The sequence below is a fragment of the Chiloscyllium plagiosum genome, chromosome 24 (assembly GCF_004010195.1).
Source record: "Chiloscyllium plagiosum isolate BGI_BamShark_2017 chromosome 24, ASM401019v2, whole genome shotgun sequence".
Taxonomy (NCBI): domain Eukaryota; kingdom Metazoa; phylum Chordata; class Chondrichthyes; order Orectolobiformes; family Hemiscylliidae; genus Chiloscyllium; species Chiloscyllium plagiosum.
In genome coordinates this window covers 32,012,439-32,034,924 of record NC_057733.1, presented here as the reverse complement: position 1 = coordinate 32,034,924, position 22,486 = coordinate 32,012,439, and the positions used below count along the sequence as shown (strand labels likewise).

The 22,486-nt window shown below is 42.0% G+C and overlaps 1 protein-coding gene across 4 annotated transcripts in view; it reads left to right on the top strand.

Moving 5' to 3' along the window:
* Nucleotides 1–22,486, top strand: part of kif19 (kinesin family member 19) — a 230,757-nt gene that overhangs the window by 130,646 nt on the left and 77,625 nt on the right. For 3 of the 4 annotated variants that reach the window (XM_043714731.1, XM_043714729.1, XM_043714728.1), the window contains exons 4-5: nt 8,164–8,251; nt 17,949–18,085. The exons of the other annotated variant lie outside the window; for it this stretch is intronic. In XM_043714731.1, the coding sequence (XP_043570666.1) occupies nt 8,164–8,251; nt 17,949–18,085 (225 nt within the window). The remainder of the gene's footprint in view (nt 1–8,163; nt 8,252–17,948; nt 18,086–22,486) is intronic. 4 annotated transcript variants of the gene reach the window in all.

The following is a 22,486-nucleotide window of genomic DNA, read 5'->3' as shown; positions in this document are numbered from 1 at the left end:
AACCTCTCGTATGTGTCTTTAACACATTCCAACAATTTAAATGAGAGATTTTTCCTAACCAATATAGTCACTCCCTTACTTCTGGTATTAAATGATGAAAAATAAACTCGGTCAAAGCCATTCTGCTGTAATTTCAGATGTTCCTTGTCATCCAAATGTGTCTCCTGTAACAAAGCAATATCCACCTTCTCCTTTCTAAGACTCAAGAGTATCTTCTTCCACTTAATTGGTGAGTGACTTCCCTTGATATTCCAGGTAACCATTTAATCAAATCATTAGCCATAATCTTCTGCAATTACATTTAAATTCCAGAGAGGAGGAACCCGAACCACAAATTGCTGAGCCTTAGTGTTGCATGGTCCATCAAATATAAAAACTACATAAACTAAAACCACTACATTTAACAAACATACAAAATTATTAAAAATAAAAAACAACACAAAACAGAAAACAAACCAACATATAAAGCGCCAATAGCGCTGAGTAGCGGAACTCACCCCCTGCCCGGAGGGGGCAACAACCCATCCCGAACTGCCCATTAATAGGCATCTAACCATCTCAACCACCTTCACTTCTCCCAGCTACAGCCGCATCGCAAGCACAAGCTAAAAAGAATAAACACCCCATAGAATATCAATATGAATAAAAAAACATGCTTTATTAAAAAAGGGGAATAAATACCCCACCCATCCTTTGGTATGTCCTAACTTAGAAATTTAAAATGCACATCTTAACCACCGCCAGACATAGTTTGAACCAAATTATTATCAGTAGAGGAAAAAAAAGGGGAAAAACAAAGCTTCAGAATGATAAACGCATACCAAAGCAACAATATTTATACATACTACAATTGTTTAAGTTAGGTTAGTTTGTCCACAAAGTCTCTTGCCTTCTCCGATGTGTCAAAGAGATGCATGGATCCATCTAAGGTGATCCGAAGCACTGCCGGATATCTCAGGGAGTACTGAATCCCAAGCTCCTTCAGTCTTCTCTTGACACCATCATACGATTTTCGTTCCTGGACCACCGCGGCTGAAAAGTCCTGAAAAAACATGATCTTAGACCCTTCGTAAATTAGGGCCTTTGGATCCTTCCCCTAGAGTCTGGAAACCTCCATGACTCCCTCCTTATCCCGGTAATGATGGAACCGCACCAGGAAAGGACGAGGGCATTGACCCAGACCCAAACCATGCTGCGACCCAGTGAGCCCTCTCTATCTTCAATCCTCTCATGCCAGTCTCCAGGTCAAGGAATTTCGGAAGCCAATCTTCAACAAATTCCGTAGACCGCTCATCTTCCTTACCCTCAGGCAGACTGATGATCTGAATGTTTTTTCTCCTGCCCCTGTTTTCAAGATCATCCACTTGGTCACGCAAATTACAAACCTGCGTCTTCAGAGCTTGGATCTCATCCTTGAATGAACTGGCATCAGCTTCCACCACTGTGACCCTGTGGTCCACCTCATCCGTCCTCTTCTCCAGGTCTCCCAGCTGCTGCTCATGCTTCTGCAGCATGAGAGAGACTGGCGCCAGCTTCTCTTCAATCTGTTTCCCCAACATCTCGCGAGATTTCGAGAGCTGGTTCAGCAGGTCCTGGAGAGTAATCGGCTCCGAGGCTGCTGCAGGCTGAGCTGCAGGCCCAGCCTCAGATGCTCCTCCTCCCTTTTTAGGCATTTCTGGACAGCTGAAAATACAGGTAAGTCAATTTCTAAATATTTCTCGGGGCTCCACAATCTTTCCAACATTCCAAGAAATCCTGATGACCTGGGTTGGGCAGGTTAAAGGACCGTCCTGCTCCTGCTGCGATGCGAAGCTCTGCAGTGTGATCTTCTCAGATCGCCGCCATCTTAGATCCCCACAATTAACATTTATAGCCTTCTTGTAGCAGGCCTATAGTTTCTTAGTTCCTAGATTAGATTACTTACAGTGTGGAAACAGGCCCTTCGGCCCAACAAGTCCACACCGACCCACCGCAGCACAACCCACCCAGACCCATTCCCCTACATTTACCCTTGCACCTAACACTATGGGCAATTTAGCATGGCCAATTCACCTAACCTGCATATTTTTGGACTGTGGGAGGAAACTGGAGCACCCGGAGGAAACCCATGCAAACACGAGGAGAATGTGCAAACTCCACACAGTCAGTCGCCTGAGGTGGGAATTGAACCTGTGTCTCTGGCGCTGTGAGGCAGCAGTGCTAACCACTGTGCCACTGTACCACCCGTTAATTGTGGAATTGATGTTTTAGATGGAATGGTGGTCTATAAAAAAAAGCACACAGTTGTCAGTATGCTGCAAGGCTTTTTTCTGTCTGAATTGCCAGGAGATGAAATGTCAGGCAAACATGAAGTCAGAACAGGTTTTAGGGAGGAGGGGGCAGTAGTCTTTCTCTCACTTTCAAGGTATACCTGTTTTACTTTACATCTGTAGCTATCTTGCAGCTAATTTGATGGCTTTTTAGATTACACTTCTGATGGTATCTTTATTGGTGTTCCTGGTCAGAACAGCCTTTCCTGTAACTTTTAAAAGCAAGTAACAAAGTAAGACTATCTTATCCATCTGGCCTGTTATGAGTCTTAAGTCCTTTTCCGAATAAGTTGATTTGTTGAGTTGATTCATATTTTTTAATGTGACTTTTCACAAGTTGAGATTCATGACAGTGTTTTTATTGTTGAATGGCCCATATCCTTTGGAATGCCTTTTAGGAAAGGGCATTCATTTTGATGTCTCAGTGCCAATGGTGAAGCATAAAGATGGATCAGCTCATCTGAGATAGTCCTGTTTGTTGACTGTTCACCCTTAATAAAGGGACATGTGAATTTCACACAAGGCTATGATTGTCCATACTTAATTAAGTGATTGCTTGAGTTTCAGATCTGCCTGCAGCTGATATAACGAAAGTATGCAATCAGTCATCTTTAAAGTTTTTGTGGCAATTTCAAGCCATAGCTTTAAAGTTTGTAATATTTTCAGTCTTCTACAGGGGTCAACGAAACACAATTTTAAACTATGATATCAAATTTCAGTAAAAATACAATTATTACTGTAGGCTTGTGATGATTCCCCATTAATTAATTAATTAATTATTTTTGCGAAACAGGGCTACTTTCTGCTCCAGAGACTCCCTGTTAATATAAACCACATTGCCGATAATTTCTCAAAGTGAGGCGGCATCCTGGCTTCAAATTAAAGGTTGAGCCAGTTTAAGGCAGTTGGTACAAGACTAATACAGCACCCCAAGGTGGCATCCTGCAACCTGGAATTGGGTGATGAATTAAAACAGCATTACATTACACTTCCATGGAATCAGAGAAATTACTTTTGGTGATATTACCAGATGATGCTTCAAAATAAGTGGGATAATGACTTTTTGAAGGAGTGATACCATGCAACCTATTAACCACTATTTGTTGATATTGCCAACCGTAATGTTAGCCTGCAGTCAAGCTTTTCTCCTGTGATGATCTAACCAATCAAAATATATTAATACCATTAACATTGTCTGCTTAAACTAAGTTTTTTTAAATTGAATTTGTTACAGAAGAAAGTCTGCAAACATGCATTTCTATAGTAAGTGACTGATTTTTAAACGTTAACAATAAAGCATAGGCACTGCTGCTTTCTTTATACTTATATGGTGTCCTACGCATACAGTGCTGTGTTACTAAGTTTGTGTCCTTTGATGCTTACTGGCTGGAGAGAGTCAGGCTGTAATCCGAGATCAATGAGGTATGATCAGATTCAGAACCTAACTTTGCATTGTTAAAAATACACAAAACCAGGTTATAGTCCAACAGGTTTATTTGGAAGCACTAGCTTTCAGAGCGCTGTTTCAACCCCCTGATGAAGGAGCAGTGCTCCAAAAGCTAGTGCTTCCAAATAAACCTGTTGACTATAACCTGGTGTTGTATGATTTTTAATTTTGTACACCTCAGTCCAACACCAGCATCTCCAAATCATAACTTTGCATTGATTTCAACTTTAACTAATTGGCATAACTAGGAGAAAGTAAATAGTGATTTCATCAGTTCTGTTAAGGAAAATAATCTTTGTTGAAATAAACAGCAAAGATTGATGTCCATCAACAAATGCTGAGAGATTGTACACCCCAGAGTTAGTAAGAATACAAGGCAAACCAGTTAGCACTGAGATAGAGAGGAATTTCTTCATCCAGAGAATGGTGACCTTGGCATTCCCTTCCACAAAAAGAAGTTGAAGCCTAAATATTGTATGATTTCAAGAAGGAGTTGGATATTGCACTTGCGGCTGAAGAGATCAAAGAATATGAGGGAAAGCAGTAATAGGCTACTGAGTGGAAAATCAGCCATAGCCATAATGAACGGCTGAGAAGGCACAAAGAGCTGAATGACCTACTCCTGTTCCTGCTCCTATTCTCAATGCTTCTAGTGGTTTGAAATCAATAATTAATTGAACAGACAGGTGTTTCTGCATCCATAGACATGACTACAGAAAAGAATATTGCCTCCTTGGAGCCATGATCAATGGTGTCACTAAATAGCTACGGGATGTTTTTCTGGAGGAGGGTAAACAGCCAGATATCATAGTCCACGTTGGTACCAGTGGCACTAGTAAGAAGAGGAATGAGGTCACTTGAAGCAGTGAGCAAGGGACTAGGGAGAATAAGCAACTGAAAGAAATTAGCATTCGTAAAAAGTGTTGCTGCAGACATTAATGGGTCAGAAAGTTGGAAATCTACTGTACCTGATGGTGTTTTAGAAGTGGTTTAGAAGACATGACTAGAGAGATGGGGGATAGATTGGTGATGGGCTTCCAAAATTCAATTGGTTCTTGAACAGTTCCTGCAGAATCAAAGTTGGGAAATGGATTTCCACTATTTAAAAAAGAAGGGGCAGAGAGTGGGGGATTACAAGCTTGTTAACCTGACATTACTTGTTTGGAATACATTACAATCTATTATGAAGTCTATGAAACTTGAATCTTAGAAAATTATGGTAGGATTGGACAAAGTCAACATCAATTTATGCAGGGCAAGTCTTATGTGACAAACAAGCAGAATAATTATGTGAGAACCAATGAATGTTGTTAATTTTGATTTTCAGATGGTCTTTGATAAGGTCCCACAAAAATGAGTAAACAAGACTGGAACAACATAGGGTTGGGAGTAATGCAATGGCATGAATTGAGAATTGGTTACTGGACAGAAAACTGAATATGAGTAAACAGGTCATTCTCAGGTTGGCAAATTGACGAGTGGGGTTTCGCAGGCATCTGTGCTTGGACCCTTGCTATTGACAAGCTACACCTATAACGTTTCCAAGTTTGGTGAGGACACAAAGTAGGTGGGAATGTGAGTTGTGAGGAGGATTTAAAGGGGCTTTCAGGCGATTTAGACAGTCTAATTGAGTGAGAAAAAACATAGTAAATGGAATATAATGTGTCAAAATTAATGTTATTCACTTAGATAGAAAAATCTGAAATGCAGTGTATTTTCTAAACGATGTGAGATTGGGAAGTCTTATTATCCAAAGGGGTCTATGTATCCATGTTGATAATTCACTAGAAGCTAACTTGCTGCTGCAGTATGCGATAGGAAGGGCAAATGTTATGGTGGTATCCAGTGCAAGTGGATTTAAGTAAAGGTGCAGAGGTCTCTTGCTGCAATTCTATAGAGTTCTGATTCACTAGATTGATATCTAGGATGATGGGAATGTCCTATGAGGTGAGCCAGATTGAGAAAATGAGCCCTGTGTTCTCTAGAGTTGGGAAGAGTGAGAGGTGACTCATTGAAAGATAGAAGTTTGGCAGGATAGTTACAAGAAGGATTCCTTCAGTCAAAGCCAAGTGAATATAGGAAAAAGATGTGGAAGTTTTGGAGAGAGTGCAGAGGAGATTGACCAGAATGCTGTCTGGACTGGAAGGCATGTCTTGTGAAGAAAGTATGAGGGGGCTAGGGCTTTTCTCATTGGAGCAAAGAAGGATGAGAGGTGATTTGATAGAGGTGTACAAGATGTTGAGAGGCATAGATAGAGTGGATAGCCAGAGACTTTTTCCCATTGAGGAAATGTCTATCACAAGGGTAATTGGAGGAAGGTTTAGGGGAGTTGTCAGAGGTAAGTTCTTTACACAGAGAATGGTCGGAGTGTGGAATGCACTGCCAGCAGTGGTAGTAGAGTCAGATGCATTAGGGACATTTAAGCGATTCTTGGATAGGCACATGGAAGTTAGTACAATGAAGGGTACGTAGGTTAGCCTGATCTTAGAGTAAGATAGAAGGCTGGCACAATATTGAGGGGCAAAAGGCCTGCACTGTGCTGTACTGTTCTATGTTCTATGAATCTCTGGAATTCTCTACCCCAGAAGGCTGTGGAATCTCAGTCATCAAACATGCTCAAGATAAAAATTGATCAATTTCTAGATATTAATGGCATTGTGATATATAGGAATGATGCAAGAAAATAGTGTTGTGAAAGGAGATCCGCCATGATCTAGTTAAATGGTAGGAGCTGAATGGCCCACTCTTCATATTTATTTTTCTATGAAACTTTATGCTGTCACAAAATACGAAGTGTTAAATCACTGCATTTTCCTAGCATGTTTATTCTGCAAATGAAACATTGTGATCGCATACTGCAATGTGAAATTTATGTGTTTGAACTCTACAAGAAATGCTTGAACCAATGTACAGAACACGACGATATTTAAATTGTGGAAAGTTCTTAATTGCAGTTATTGAACACTGCTCAACTCAGAAGAGGTAATTCTGTGCTGAACTGCTATTCATATATATCATTTGCTGGCAACAAGCAATTGTAACAGTTCAACTGAATAGTAAAGCTGTAAGTCACACATTTCAGCTAACCTTTGATCTTGAATTCATAAATCTTCTGAGTTCCCTAGGAAATCGAAGCCATCCAGTTGAGTGCTTTGGCAGACTGGGTATAAATAGTTTGCGCAAGTTCAGTCAGTAAACAATCGCTTTTAGCTTCAATTATATACCACAGTTTATAGAACCTAGGGATGTGGAATGCACTGGGTCTTCCCCCAGACCGTGTCACTGTAAATGCTACTTACTTGAAGAGGTTTTATTTTAACCCTGTAAGTACTGATGGCCAATTGCTTTTTAAATTATTATTCAAATATCTTCCTGGACTATGTCTACATCACAAGTTGTATTCCAAGTTCTAACCATAAGAAACAACCAACATGAGAATTTCTTCATTTAGACATTTGAATTTTTTTAACTCTGTGGCTCAAGTGGTTATGTTGGAACTCTACAAAATTTTGGTTAGGCTACAGCTGGAGTGCTGTGAGCAGTTCTGGTCACCACACCATAGGAAGGATGTGATTGCCTTGGACGGTATGCAGAGGAGATTAACCAGCACATTGCCTGGGATGGAGCATTTTAGCTATGAAGAGAGGTTGAATTGGAGCAGAGAAGGTGGAGTGGGAACCTGATTGAGGTGTTTATGATGGACATGGCCAGGATGAATAGAAAGCAGCTGTTCCCCTGAGTTGAAGGGGCATAATTTTAAGGTGAAGAGCAGAAGGTTTTGAGGAGATTTAAGGAAAACATTTTTCAGTTAGAGGGTGGTGGGGCTCTGGAGTGCACTGTCTGGGAGAGAAGCTGAGTAAGGAAACCTCACAGCCTTTAAAATGCATATGGATGCACATTTAAAATGTCCATTATTAAGGCCATAGGCCAGGTGCTGGAAAGTGGGATTAGTCTAGATAGGACAGTGTAGACTTGATGGGCCGAAGGACCTCTTTTGCGCTGTTTGGCTCTATGACTTTAACACAGCTTTAATAAAATACCAAACATCATTTTAAGTAACATTCCTATCGGCCCCAAAGCACAAAACTAATAAATATGAGCTAAGTTGCTAATTTGAATTTTGTTGATATGTTTAAAAATGTTGAATAGACATTACTGTTCACAAAATAATTAACTATCATTCCAAAAGCAAGAATCCTATCTCTGGCAAATAGTGTAAAGTGTGACTTGTTAAATATTTTTAATATACAAGGCCCTGGTAAATGTAAAAACATACTAATGCTTTTTATGAGAATGAAATGAAGTCTATGAAAACTGCTTCATTTGCTGCTGATAATGTACTTTAATTAATTACATAAAGACATTATTTCATGTTTCTTATTTAACTCATATTTTCATCTTTTCAAGGATGATGTATACCGTGCTACTACCAAGGGTCTGATTGAGGGCATTATTTCAGGGTACAATGCCACTGTTTTTGCCTATGGACCAACAGGTCAGTAGCTGGTTCTTCTCAGAAGTGTGAATGCAACATTGTTTCAATCATTAGTGTTTATAGAAAAACATTGAACATTGGGACTGATTTGAAGTAGAATTTGACAGATTCTTCTTAACTGTTAACATATTCTATGCACATGTAAAGATGCAATGTATTTTATTATCAAATATATTCCTATGTGATCCACTCCTTAACTTAAATCTGTTGAATGGCAGTGTACTTATCTTCTGAAGCAGTGGTCTTCGTTTATTCAGATGATGGAACAGGAATGCTAATATTATCACAAAACTAAAGTGTTAGCTTGAAAATTTTTATCCTAATATTTATTTTGCTTCTACAATAAATGCCTCAGAAGTGATACCAATCTAATCAACAGTGGCTGCAGCAACCAACATCCCACCAGCAACAGGACACTGGATTCTATGGTGATGACTAATCTCGGGAACATGAGGAGCAAAAGAGGTTCTGAGCTGTCAAAAGAGTCAGTGGTGACATGTCTTGTAGATGAGGGATGTGCACACTTCTCCATGTAGTAAGGCATGCTGCACTTGATAACTGGCGCTATGTCTAGCTTCATCCTCAGAATCTGTAGCTATGTGGGGAAAGTGTTAGGCTGGCTGGATGACCAGTACATGACATCACAAAGGAGTGCCATTGCTCCTCAACACCCTTCCCATCCCATGATTGAGAGGTGCTTGTGTTGCACTGGAGTGTACAAAGTTAAAAAATCACACATTACCAGGTTATAGTCCAACAGGTTTATTTGGAAGCACTAGCTTTTTGAGCGCTGCTCCTTCATCAGGTGGTTGTCTGATGAAGGACCTGATGGAGGAGAATCGCTCCAAAAGCTAGTGCTTCCAAATAAACCTGTTAGACTATAACCTGGTATTGTGTGATTTTTAACTTCCCACCCCAGACCCACACCAAAATCATTCATTGTGTCCAGTACAAGCCATCTTTAAACTTACATGACAGATGATGAACTGATGGTTCCCACCTCCCATCATGGGAAGTTGCACAAATAATGGTTCATCTTTGGCCAGCATTGACCTCTTTATAAGCCATTGCTGCTAACTTCAGCATCTTTCAGATGCCAATACTCAATTAGTAAGCATCAGTGGCATGGTACAAATCACCTTTAATCAGTATTTAAACCCCAAGCACATTCACTCTACATGCGTTGTAATTAGCCAGTCAAGTGATTGCAAATGAAATATAGCTGGAATGCAGCTTTTGTGTTTAGAGTCATAGAGGTGCACACAGGGAAACACACCCTTTGATCCAACTCGTCCATGCCGACCAGATATCCTAAATTAATCTAGTCCCATTTGCCAGCACCTGGTCCATATCCCTCTAAACCCTCCCTATTCATATACCCATCCAGATGCCTTTTAAATGCTATAATTGTACTAGCCTCCGCCACTTCCTCTGGCAGCTCATTCCATGCATGCACCACCCTCTGTGTGAAAAAGTTGCCCCTTAGCTCCCTTTTAAATCTTACCCCTATCACCCTAAACCTATGCCCTCTCAATCTGGACTCCCCTACCCAGGGAAAAGACCTTGTTTGTTTACCCTATCCATGCCCCTCATGATTTTATAAACCTTTATAGGGTCACCCCTTCAATGTCCTAGCATCTGACAGACTTGGATCCTGTGCTTACATCCTTCAAAGTGACATTGGCTCCACACACCCTGGGCATTGTCCCAGCCATTCTCTAGTGCATTTCAGATCAAAACAATGACAAATAACGGCGGGGAGTACAGCTTGTGGTAGTTAGTGTTAGCACTGGGCTTCATCCTCTCACCTTTGCATACAGCTCTCTCCTGAGCACCAACATTGCAACCTAATGATACCCAATGTTGGTGGGCCACAGTGGTGGGCACTATCACTAACCAGTCCCATCTCCCTTCACAGCCTACCATTTTCTCTGATGTTGGTCTGCTTTCCACCATACACCATGAGCTCCCCACCTTTCCCCCATTGCAACAAATGGTTGTGCTGGCTATCCACCCCCACCAGCCTTGACTCCCTAACCCTTTATGGCAGTGGCCCAATGCTGCCCCTACAGGCACCCTGATGCACTTTGCTGAACGATCAGTTGATTAACCCCCATGACCAGGCCAATGTTCCCTGTGCAGCTACTCCAAGAGTTCACACATGTGATTGGTGTGCTGACACAGATGGCAACATTGTTTTCCAGTTCTCAAAGTCACTGTGCCTTGCACAGGCCTCAGAGATTCACGCAGATGAAATCAAAATGAGTGGAAACACTACCCCTGATCTCTGGCTGTCTTCCCCTAGACTTGACTGACTTGAACCTCACCAATGTTTTCAACTACTGGACTGATGCTACATGATTCCCTGTCTGCTAGCTCTCCAGGACTGACTGCTCCCCCTCCCTGTGTGTGCCTGGGTTTCCTCCAGGTGCTCCAGTTTCCTCCCACCATCCAATGATGTGCAGGCTAACTAGATTGGCCATGCTAAATTACCCCCCCGACGTGATCGACGATGCCCTCCACCGCATCTCCTCCACTTCCCGCTCCTCCGCCCTTGAGCCCTGAAGCAGACTGGGATCACGGATAGTTCGGTCAGGATCTCAGTGAAGCAGACTGGGATCACGGATAGTTAGGTCAGGATCACAGTGCAGCAGACTGGGATCACGGATAGTTAGGTCAGGATCACAGTGCAGCAGACTGGGATCACGGATAGTTAGGTCAGGATCACAGTGCAGCAGACTGGGATCACGGATAGTTAGGTCAGGATCACAGTGCAGCAGACTGGGATCACGGATAGTTAGGTCAGGATCACAGTGCAGCAGACTGGGATCACGGATAGTTAGGTCAGGATCACAGTGCAGCAGACTGGGATCACGGATAGTTAGGTCAGGATCACAGTGCAGCAGACTGGGATCACGGATAGTTAGGTCAGGATCACAGTGCAGCAGACTGGGATCACGGATAGTTAGGTCAGGATCACAGTGCAGCAGACTGGGATCACGGATAGTTAGGTCAGGATCACAGTGCAGCAGACTGGGATCACGGATAGTTAGGTCAGGATCACGGTGAAGCAGACTGGGATCACATTTAATTAGGTCAGGATCACAGTGAACCAGACTGGGATCACGGATAGTTAGTCTACTCCGACCTATCACCTTCACCTTGACCTCTTTCCACCTATCACATTTCCAACGCCCCTCCTCCAAGTCCCTCCTCCCTACCTTTTATCTTCTCCTGCTGAACACTCTCTGCTCATTCCTGAAGAAGGGCATGTGCCCGAAACGTCGAATCTTCTGTTCCCTAGATGCTGCCTGACCTGCTGTGCTGTTCCAGCAATAAAGTTTCAGCTTTGATCTCCAGCGTCTGCAGACCTCACTTTCTCCATGCTAAATTACCCAAAGTGTCCAGAGATGTGCAGGCTTGGTGGGTTAGCCATGGGAAAGGCAGGATTATGATGATAGGGTGGTGGGATGTGTCGAGATGGGATGCTGTTCAGAGGGTTGCTGCAGACTCGATGGGCCAAATGACCCTTTTCCACACTGTAGGGATTCTATTCTATGATCTCTATCTCCTGATCCAAGCAGCCAAACAGATGAATGACAATGACCGAACCCCTGATTGGCATCCATGGCTGAAGGTACTGAGATCTTCTGACTGACAGCAGCTCCCTTAACTGGACTGAGGGCTAGGCCCCACCCACATTCCAACATGGCCATTTGGTGAGTGAATGGGCAGTGCGTTTGTCAGACAGGCAGCTGGCACATACTGTAGGTGTTGAATTGGTGTCTTGGTGTGCCACACAGCAAGATATTCAGCCCTACCTTTGACAGATCCTGACAGACAAGCAGCTTGTGTGTGTATCTGTAAATAAAGATAAAGAATGCATCAATACAACAGAACTGATCATGTTTGGTGCTGGCTGAAGTGCCAATGTGCTAACAGACACAACATAGCAAGGAAACGCTGAGATATTGTGAGTTGCAGGTAGTTGTCAAGTGAGTGAGCATTTAGAGAGCAAGCAAGCAGCTCTAAGATCCCGGATCAATCAGTGTGCAGGGTACCTGACCCAGTGCACAAAATGTCCTTGCACCAGCCTTTTAATACTAGTTGCTGGTGAGCCCTGCAATGCAGATCTGTGCTTTCTAAGTGGCCTGCAAGTTGAGCAGAGAGCTGCCATGATGTTCATGAAGGCTTGGCAAAACTCAGGTGACAGTGACTATTGACAGGGGGTGAGTCCCGCTGATGGATTGTGCCCTGAGATGGTATTAGGTGCTGAGCAATATAGAGTCTGTTTATAGCCAGTGGCTGAAGTGGAGCTGCCAGGTGCTCATTCTGACTTCCATGTTGTCTTACATTCTCAATAGCTAGCTTGATCGGTGCATTTGGAAAGGTAGGAAGCTGAATATTAATGAAGCTATTTCTGTTGTTAATAAGGTATTGAGGGGGGATCTGATTGAAACTTACAGATTACTGAATGGCCTGGGCAGCATGGATGTTAGGATGATATTTCTATTAGTAGAAAAGACAAGGACCCAAGGACACAGCCTTAAAATAAAGGGAATACCCTTTAGAATGGCGATAAGGAAAATCTTCATGAGGTCAAACAGTGGTGTTTCTGTGGAATTCATTGTCACAGAATGCTGTGGAGGCCTGGTCATTGAGTATATTTAAAACATAGATAGATAAGTTCTTGATTCCTGAGGGGATCAAAGGTTACAGAGAGAGTGGAGGAAAATGGGGTTGAAAAATGTATCAGCCATGATTGAATAGCAGAGCTGACTCGATGGGCTGAGTGGCCTAATTTCTGCTCCTATGTCTTTTGGTCTTCAGGTCTTATGGTATTTAACATCAAAAATCCTCCTTTAGTGGCAAATCTCCACTGCCTAATGAGAATCCCATCTCACTGCTCAGCAAATATTGCATATGCAGTTGTTCCTGATGTCAAGTTAGGCCTTGCTGGACTTCCTGCCTAATTGTATCACAAATCTCATCTGTAAGACTCCACCTGTGGTAATTGTCGTTGGGTAAATAAATCAAGTAGATATTTTGTACATAATAGCATGTCGCAAATAGCAATAAGATGAATGACCCTTGGTTTAGTTGGTTAAGGGTAAGTTGTTGGCCAGGAGAATGTCTTCAAACAATCTAAACACGTTCTTAAAAATCTGCATGAGATATAGGAACGCATGGGCCTTGATTTGAAATCTCAATCAGAACCTTTAATAATGCAATATCACCTAGTTGGAGTGTCTGCCTCGTTTCATGAAATTAAAATTGTACAATGGAGTTGAGCCCATGACCTTCTCACCCCAAAAGAAGATGTGACAGGCTTAGCCAATAACAACATAAGGTGTCACTAATGAAAGTATTATAATTGTAGGTTACTCGACAGTGATGTGCATAATGATTCATTACTTTGATTCAAATCACTACCAGGTTTTGGCTGATTTCCAGTTTGCAAGATAATTCTGACGACCTTCTAAATACTGTATCCAATTGGGCTGAGCAATAAAATTGGCCTTGTCAGGATTTTTGGCTGCATTTCGTAGCTTTTCAAGCAGACAAAAAGCACCCTGGAAGAAGATGTATTTCATGTTCTTGCTAAGTGTGTTTAAAGCCTTTCATTAAGATTGTTGAAGTGGTAATAATGTTAGATCACAATCCCATTACATTAAGAGGGATTGTCTCATAAAGATGTAGCAGGATGTTGCTAATGATTAGGTGCACACAAATGAGATGTAGTGAATTTGAGCTTGGATACGGCAATTTTACAGTGAGTTAATTAAATGCTGTGTCAATGAGAGTGCATTGGGTCCCTTAAAATAGTTTGTTCAGCATATACCTGACTTTCACTGTTTTCCTAATGGTAAATTGAGGCTTTGAACATGATTTAATTTCTAAAAAAAGGACAAGTTCTTTTGCCCCACAGAAATAAAAGTTTGACTCTCCATCTTTACTTATATTGGTACTTCACAAGAGAATTGAACACCAAACAGGAGGTAATTGGAAGTGTATTCATAGTGAACCTCATTGTGAAATGTAGCAAGGTGAAGGGCTGAAGGAAAGAGTTAAGAAGCATAATGGCTACATGTTTTATCATGACCAAACCGAAATAATACATTTCACCTCCTCACTATATCTCATAAGTGTAAAACATCAAACAAAATGAGGAGCCAGTTAATTGGCGCTGTTAGGATGAATGTCAGCTTTAGGATTTTTTATTACTTTCATGAACTGGCCTGGCATATCTAGGTTTAACATCTCATTGACAAGAAGGTTAATAATGCAATTATTTCAATGTTGTGTTGGGTAAACTGGGACTGTTAGAGATGGAAACTTGGAGAAGGGTCACTACAAAAAGAGCATGGAGGCCACGTTACAGAAAGGATGATGGTCGTATTGATGTCTGTAGAAGCTTCTGTTGAGGACACGGAAGAGCAACAACACATCATAGGTGCAATCACACAGATACCCTGTTTTTGGACAATGTTGTCCAGTGCACAAAATAAAAAATTAGACTGAAAGGATTGGGACGGAGGTGTAAGAGAGATAGCTATCTTATGAGGACAGATTGAGTAGAATAGACTTCTATGCATTGGAATTTAGAACAATGAGTGAGGTGATCTCATCCAAACATTTACATTTTTAAAAGCGTATGTCTGGTTAGATGCTGAGATGCCCCTGACTGGAGATTCTTTAACAGCAGCTTATTTTTCCCAATTATGGTTGGCCATTTGGGACTGAGCTGAGAAATGAATTCTTCACTAGAAGGTTTGATATTGTTTATTTATTATCACATGGATTTTGTGACAAAAGACAGTGAAAAGTGTTGCATTGTATCGCCACTCTCTGGCGCCATCTTAAAACAGAGAAAGATAAACCAAAATATAGAATATAAAGGTAGAAGAATAAAAAAAAGAAAAACTGTTCAACTTTACAGTCCTTGTTATTCAGTGCTCCACCATAGACCATGGGTCTGTTGGCTGGGCACAAGTCCCTTTCACCACACTGCTGCCACTGGAATGAAAGTCACCCACTCTTCTGTGCCACCTCACCTCCATTGATGCCCACGGCGCTATGGGTCCTCTCTGGACCTTGCTAATGCAGATGCCACCGATGCCACAAAGTACTGTAGTGGGCCCAAACCTGACTCTACTGCTACCTCCATGAATCTGCACTGGATGTAGGCGCTGCCAGCAACCCAAACTCGCCAGCGCCACCACAATGAGTCAGATTGGCCTACTTTGGTCCACACGGGGCCCACTCGCTGATGGCCATGAGTCTGCCCGGCCCACTTGGATCCGTGCTGGGCCTACCCGTCGACTGTCATGAGTCTGCGCTTGGCCCACTCGCTGCCAGTGCCATCACCACGACCAAGTTCTTCAACAGGACGTAAGTAAAATAAGAGAAAAAAAGAGAAACAAAAAGAAAAGTGGCCAGTGCGTACGAGCCCCTGGCTCAGAAGCTATATTCTACTGCCATCTTACTGTAAACCGGAAGAATTGTGAACTTTAAAAGTTTGTACTCCTAAGGGCCATGGATTCTCATTCTTGGGCATATCCAGCAGTTATTTTTGGATTCTAAGAGTCTTGGGGTTACGGGCAGGAAAGTGGAGATGAGGTCAACAGTCAGTTATGCTTTTATAGAATAGTAAGCTGAAGGGGCCATATTGTACAATCTCTTAATGGGGGTCAGCAGAAAGTTGGCATTGACAGATTTCAAAAGAGGGGGGTGTTAGAAATGTGTTTTTTAACCCTTATTAGAAAGCTTAGCAAAGAAGGTGGTTCTGGATCTGATAACTCAAAATAATCCTGTGCTTATGGAAAGCACACCAGTAGGGAAGCATTTTGGAAATAGTGCCCATAAATCAGTTAAATTTAGGATAGTTGTGGAAAAGGATAAGAATGGGCCAAGAATAAAAATTCTAAACTAGGGAAAGGCTAATTTTAAGGTAGGATTTGATTTGGCCCAAGTGGACTAGACGCAGTTTTAGCAGATAAGATTAGATTCCCTACATTATGGAAACAGGCCATTTGGCCCAACAAGCCCACACCGACCCTCTGAAGAGTAATCTACCCAGACCCATTTCCCTCTGATTAATGCACTTAGCACTATGGGCAATTTAGCATGACCAATTTACCTGACTTGCACATCTTTGGACTGTGGGAGGAAATCGGAGCACCCAGAAGAAACCCACGCAGACATCGGGAGAATGTGCAAACTCCACACAGACAGTCACCCGAGGCTGGAACCGACCCCAGGTCCCTGGCGCTGTGAGGCAGCAGTGCTAACCACTGAGCCACCCGTAACGCCCCTAAAACTCACAAGAGTCCGGAATTTACTTTCTGAAAGGATGGTTGTGCCAGAAACTCTCATAACACTTAACCTGTATGTAGATATTCCCATGCATTGCCATAGTCTCCAGGCCAATCTTGTTTGATCATCATAGATCGCTTCTTTCTGTACTGTAACTCTGCCCTGGGATATGCAGTTCTTCCCAATTGTGCTCTAGCATTATTGCTTTTGCTTTTCCTATTTAACTTTTTTCTCTCTTCTTTATTCTCTTGATCATGTCTTAAATGACCAGACTTACTATGAAGCCACTGTCTGTGAAAAAAGACAAAGAAATAAAATAGATTGAAATTGTAGAATTTAGATTTGCACTTGATAATTTTACAAGTTGCAAACTTAACTCAAATGCTATTCGCAGTACATGTAGAATTATTTATTTGTGTTCTGAGCAGGGTATAAACAGCAATTTTTCCAATGCATAAATTTGTTCAAAATTCTCCAATAGAGAATATTACATTTTTTCTTGCTATTTTTTGTGGTAAATAAAATACATCCATAATTTCCTGTCAAAATTACCAAGAAGCGTATTGTGCACATCATTGTTTTACACACAACCAGAACAGTAGTTTCAGGTGGGTAACGTGTGCTGTTAAACTCAAATGTAGGTAGTTCTGCTATTACACGGTAGTTGCGTACTTGTGTGATCCCACATTATATTCAAAAATCGCGCAATACAAATACACTTAAAATATTGGCAATGTAATCGTGTTATAGCCAACACACACTTGAAAAGTTTGCATTTTAGAAAAAGCGTTCACTGTTCACTCAATTGCATTATAGCCATTTTGTGTTAATGAAAGACACGTTATAGCAGATCTACCTGGACCTAAACGTTGCTGTCTGAGTTATGACCCATCAGCATTAGCATTGCAAAATCAGCATCCACTCGCTATCTGCCTTCCACAGAACAACACCAAGTACACCTTGCATCATCTAAACTTGCCACAAAATTAAAGTTTATTCAGTTCATTTGAATGACTTTTTAATGACAAGAGAAAGTGATGATTACTGTCAGTCAACCTCTGACATTCTGAGTTGGAGTCTCATTCATTCAAGTTTCAATTACTGCTGGAGCTTTTCAAAACTATTGTGCTGTTCATTTCAGACTCATTTGACTTAACTGGTAGAAATGCATCAGTACTTGCTGCTGTACTCAGATCTCAGATGGCCTGTTTCCCTTACTTCAATGTGATCAGTCCACATTTGCAACAACTTGCTGCGCAAAAACATTAAAAACCTACTGGACAGCTTCCATGATTTGCCCTGCTGCAGAAAATTATACCCAAATAGTTTGGGCAATCAATTTTTATATTAAAAAATTGACTTATTTATTTCATTTGTCTAGGTGCTGGGAAAACATACACAATGTTGGGAACAGATTACGAACCTGGCATTTACTTACGAACACTCAATGATTTGTTCAAGTGTATTGAAGAAACTAGCGATGATATGGAGTACACTGTTTCCATGTCATACTTAGAGGTAGGTGTATATTAATGACATTCAGGGCACCTTCTCCAATGCTGTATGCAGGACACAGAGGAAGTTTTGTAACCATAGAAACCTTATACCTCTAAACTGTTGCATTTCAGGAGTAATTTCACTTGTTTTACTGTAGGGATCAACTTCAATAAACAACTTTTATCCAGAACGTTCTCACTTCTGTCACTATCAGAGAGCTCTTGGGGTTCTATAATTCATACTTGATGGAGATCACTCAACCACTGATTCCTGGAAGTTGTGTGAGGTTGGTTCAAGATGACATTCTCTCACTAGTTCTCTCTTATTTTGGTGGGAAATGCAAGTGATGGAAGTAGAGCTCCAGAAAGCTTCTAACTTGAACTTTTCCATATTACATTCCTGAACATGTCTTAGGTTCATACACGCTCAGCCTGCTATTCATATTCTGTCCTGCAACAAATCCCTGTAAACATTGACTCCTACTTATGTTGGTTCCCAACCCCACAATCCACAATTCTTAAAATTCTCATTCACGTGTTCAAGTTTATCTGTGGTCTTGCCTTATGTTGTTTCTTAGCAAGTTTTGAGAAGATTTGTAGCTCAGGTTGAGGTTTTGGATGTCGGTTTGCTCGCTGAGCTTGGAGGTTCATTTCCAGACGGTGTTTCTGTAACCACTTCCAGGCTTACATCCCCCAAGGACTTCGCAATCCACCCACTCTGAGCTCTTGTGCAGTTACCATTTTTAGTCACAAATTGAACCATTTTATTTTGAAGCGCTAGATTTGCTTTTACAAATCCTCCCTTCTTTTATGATGTTCCTTAAAACCTAGCTCTTCAACTATTTTCAGTCTCTCATCCTAATAGCCCCTTCCTTCTCTGATGTTAAACTTTATCTGATTATGCCTAAGCGATATGATGAAAATGTAAATTTGTAGGCCCCATAGATTTTCTTATAACACTCGTTCAAAATGTCAGGAGAAAACTTAGATAATAATGGTGGATGTATTCCACTCAACATTTTTTCAGAAGCTGAAATGAAATTGTAAAATAATATGGTGGAAATTGTAGGTCAGACCCTGCTTTCATGTTGTTGTGTATGACCTCAGTCATTTGTTCTCTATTTTTTAACCAATTTGTAATTTATTTACAATATATGTGGAAACTAAACACATCACGTGATTTGGCAACTGGATACCCCTCATTAGAACTTGAGACAGCATTCCACTTTATTGGAATCAAATCTTAAGAGGGCAAAGCCAGTGGACTACCAGCAAATCTACACTACATCCTGACTTTGAACTACATCATTGTCCTTTCACTGTTACTGGGCAAAACTCTTGTAACTCCCCCAAACGACTACACTATGGGTGTACTTGCACCATGTGAACTGCACTGATTCAGGAAGGCAGCTCACCACCACCTTCTCAAGGGTACATAAGGATGGTAACAAGTGCTGACTTTGCCAGTGCCACCCACAACCCACAAGCAAATCAAACAAATACAGCAGCCAATGAGTGCAATATTTGATTTATAGAAACCTGCTGCTTTTCTTTGAATCAGGCTGTTGATGGATGTTGGCCATGTATTTATTCAATACCCATTTGTTCCTATAAATGGGCTATTGGTGCCAAAATAATGAATGCCATTCAGTTATGAGCTTTAGTTAAACTATTTTTAAATGAAATTTAGACAATAGTAAGATATGTAGCTTGATGATGTCGCTTATGTTCATGTTTAAATAAATATGAACAGAAAGAAAAATCAGAAGTGCTTTAGTTTATAATTTCATGTTTTTTTCTGAAAACATTGATGTAAGCTCCTCTCACACCCAGTTGCACCTCCTTGCTATTGGTTTCATGACAGGTTGTTAAACTGTGGCTTGTTGTCTTTGAGATTATTACCATGGTGATGTGATCTATTGGATGCAGCATAAAAGCACTCCCAGCTGATTGAGTATGCTAACGCAATAGTAGAATTTGTAACAGGAAGCTAGGAAATGCCAACAAGCCTATTACTTAAGTAAGTGACAGGAGCATTGCAAATATAAAGGTGCATGACTCTTCAAATATTCTGTTAGAATTTTTTACAAGTACTTAAAGGGACGGCTACAAAGTCACATTTCGTTTTAATTATTAATTTCTGAAGGAGCTGGGAGAGTGGGGGTTAGCGACCCTGATTTTTCACCATAAGTTTGGTAGAACAGTCCTGGAAATGTGACAAAACTAATTTTGAAATTTACGCCCTAACCATGCAGATTTAAGTAAAAAGTCCATGTTGTTTAAATGCACATATTTAAAGTCAATTAAATAGGGTAAAGCATTAACTGCCACCATTATAGTGAATGCTAAAGTCACCAGTTACAGAATGTTAAGTGCTCCATCCATTTTGTGCCAGAACAGGTTTTCAGTGCAGGGGAAGTAATTACACTGGTGATAAGTTCCATTGATATCCCTTGGGTTCCTGAAGAGTACAAGAGAGTTCAGGTATAGTTGGTAAGGGGGACCTTAACAGACTATAAATGGAATTCTTCAAGGCAGTGATGTAGTGGTGATATTCCCTGACAAGTAGTCCAGAAACTAGCATTCAAAGAATGTGGCTTCAAATCCCACCATGGCAGCTGGTGAAATTTGAATTAATTAAAATGCTAATAAATCTAATGATGACCATGTAACCATTGTCAATCGTTATAAAGCCTATCTGGTGTTCTTTAGGGAAGAAAATTTGACATCCATACCTTTGGTGGCTTACACGTGACTCTAAACACACAGTACTGTGGTTGAGTTTTAAATGCCTTCTGGGCAAATTAGGAATGGGAAATAATGCTGGCCGAGCCAGTGGCACCCACATGTCATGAATATATTTGAAAAAAAGCGGTGAGAAATGTTCCAGCCAGGGTTAAAAACAAAGACATTAGCTCCATATAAACCATCTAGCAAGTAAATGACATTTATCTGCCTGTTCTAGTTATTAGTGTCAGACATGTTGCTAAACATAGTGGGATTGAGTTTCCACTTGGCTCTTCTGGTTTAACCAGAGTAAAAGATCATGGAATTTTAAGCATGCACCGTGATAACAAAAATCAGATTTTTGCAATCTTTTGTGCTAATTAATTTTTAAAAAATCAAACTTGAGGTTGATTCCATCCACAATTCTGGAATAGTGGTGCTGGAACAGCACAGCAGTTCAGGCAGCATCCAAGGAAGAGCGAAATCGACGTTTCGGGCAATCACTTCTGCCCCTCACATCATCGCTGATGCCACATGCTCAGTGACTTCAGCCACCCCTACTGCCGTGGTCACCACCACTTCCACCCCACCAGCGCCACTCACCTACATTCTGCTGACATTCCCCCCACAGACCCTACCACCCACACCAGATCCCAGCTCCCAGCCCTGCCGAGTTTTCACCATCCCCCCAGACCTCCCTCTCACTGAGGACGAACGATCAGTACTCAGCAAAGGACTCACCTTCATCCGCCTCTGTCCACGCACCAATGAATTTAATACACGCCGTGACGTCGAACAATTCTTCCGTCGCCTCCGCATCCGAGCTTACTTTCACAATCAGGACTGCCGCCCACCTTCCGAGGACCCTTTCGCCCACCTCCTACACACTGCATCCACCTGGACACCCTGCGCTGGCCTATTACCTGCCCTTGACCTCTTCATTTCCAACTGCCGCCGGGACATTAACCGCCTCAACCTGTCTACCCCCCTCCCCCACCCCAACCTCTCACCCTCACAATGCGCAGCCCTCCAATCCCTCTGCTCCAATCCCAACCTCACCATCAAGCCAGGGATAAAGGGGGTGCAGTGGTAGTCTGGTGCACTGACCTCTACACCGCTGAAGCCAAACGCCAACTCGAGGACACCTCTTCCTACTGCCCCCTCGACCATGACCCCACTCCCCATCATCAAACCATCATCTCCCAGACCATACAGAACCTCATCACCTCAGGAGATCTCCCACCCACAGCTTCCAACCTCATAGCCCAGGAACCCAAGCCTGACCACTCTGGCCGACCCATTGTCTCAGCATGCTCCTGCCCCACTGAACTCATCTCTACCTACCTCGACATTGTCCTATTCCCCCTAGTCCAGGAGCTCCCCACACATGTTTGAGACACCACCCACGCCCTCCACCTCCTCCAAGACTTCCGTTTCCCCGGCCCCCAACGCCTCATCTTCACCATGGATATCCAATCCCTCTACACCTCCATCCGCCATGACCAGGGCCTCCAAGCCCTCCGTTTCTTACTCTCCAGACGTTCCCAACCGTACCCCTCCACCGATGCTCTCATTCGTTTGGCCGAACTGGTCCTCACCCTTAACAAATTCTCCTTTGAATCCTCCCACTTCCTCCAGACCAAAGGGGTAACCATATGAGCCCCAGCTATGCCTGTCTCTTTGTTGGCTACATAGA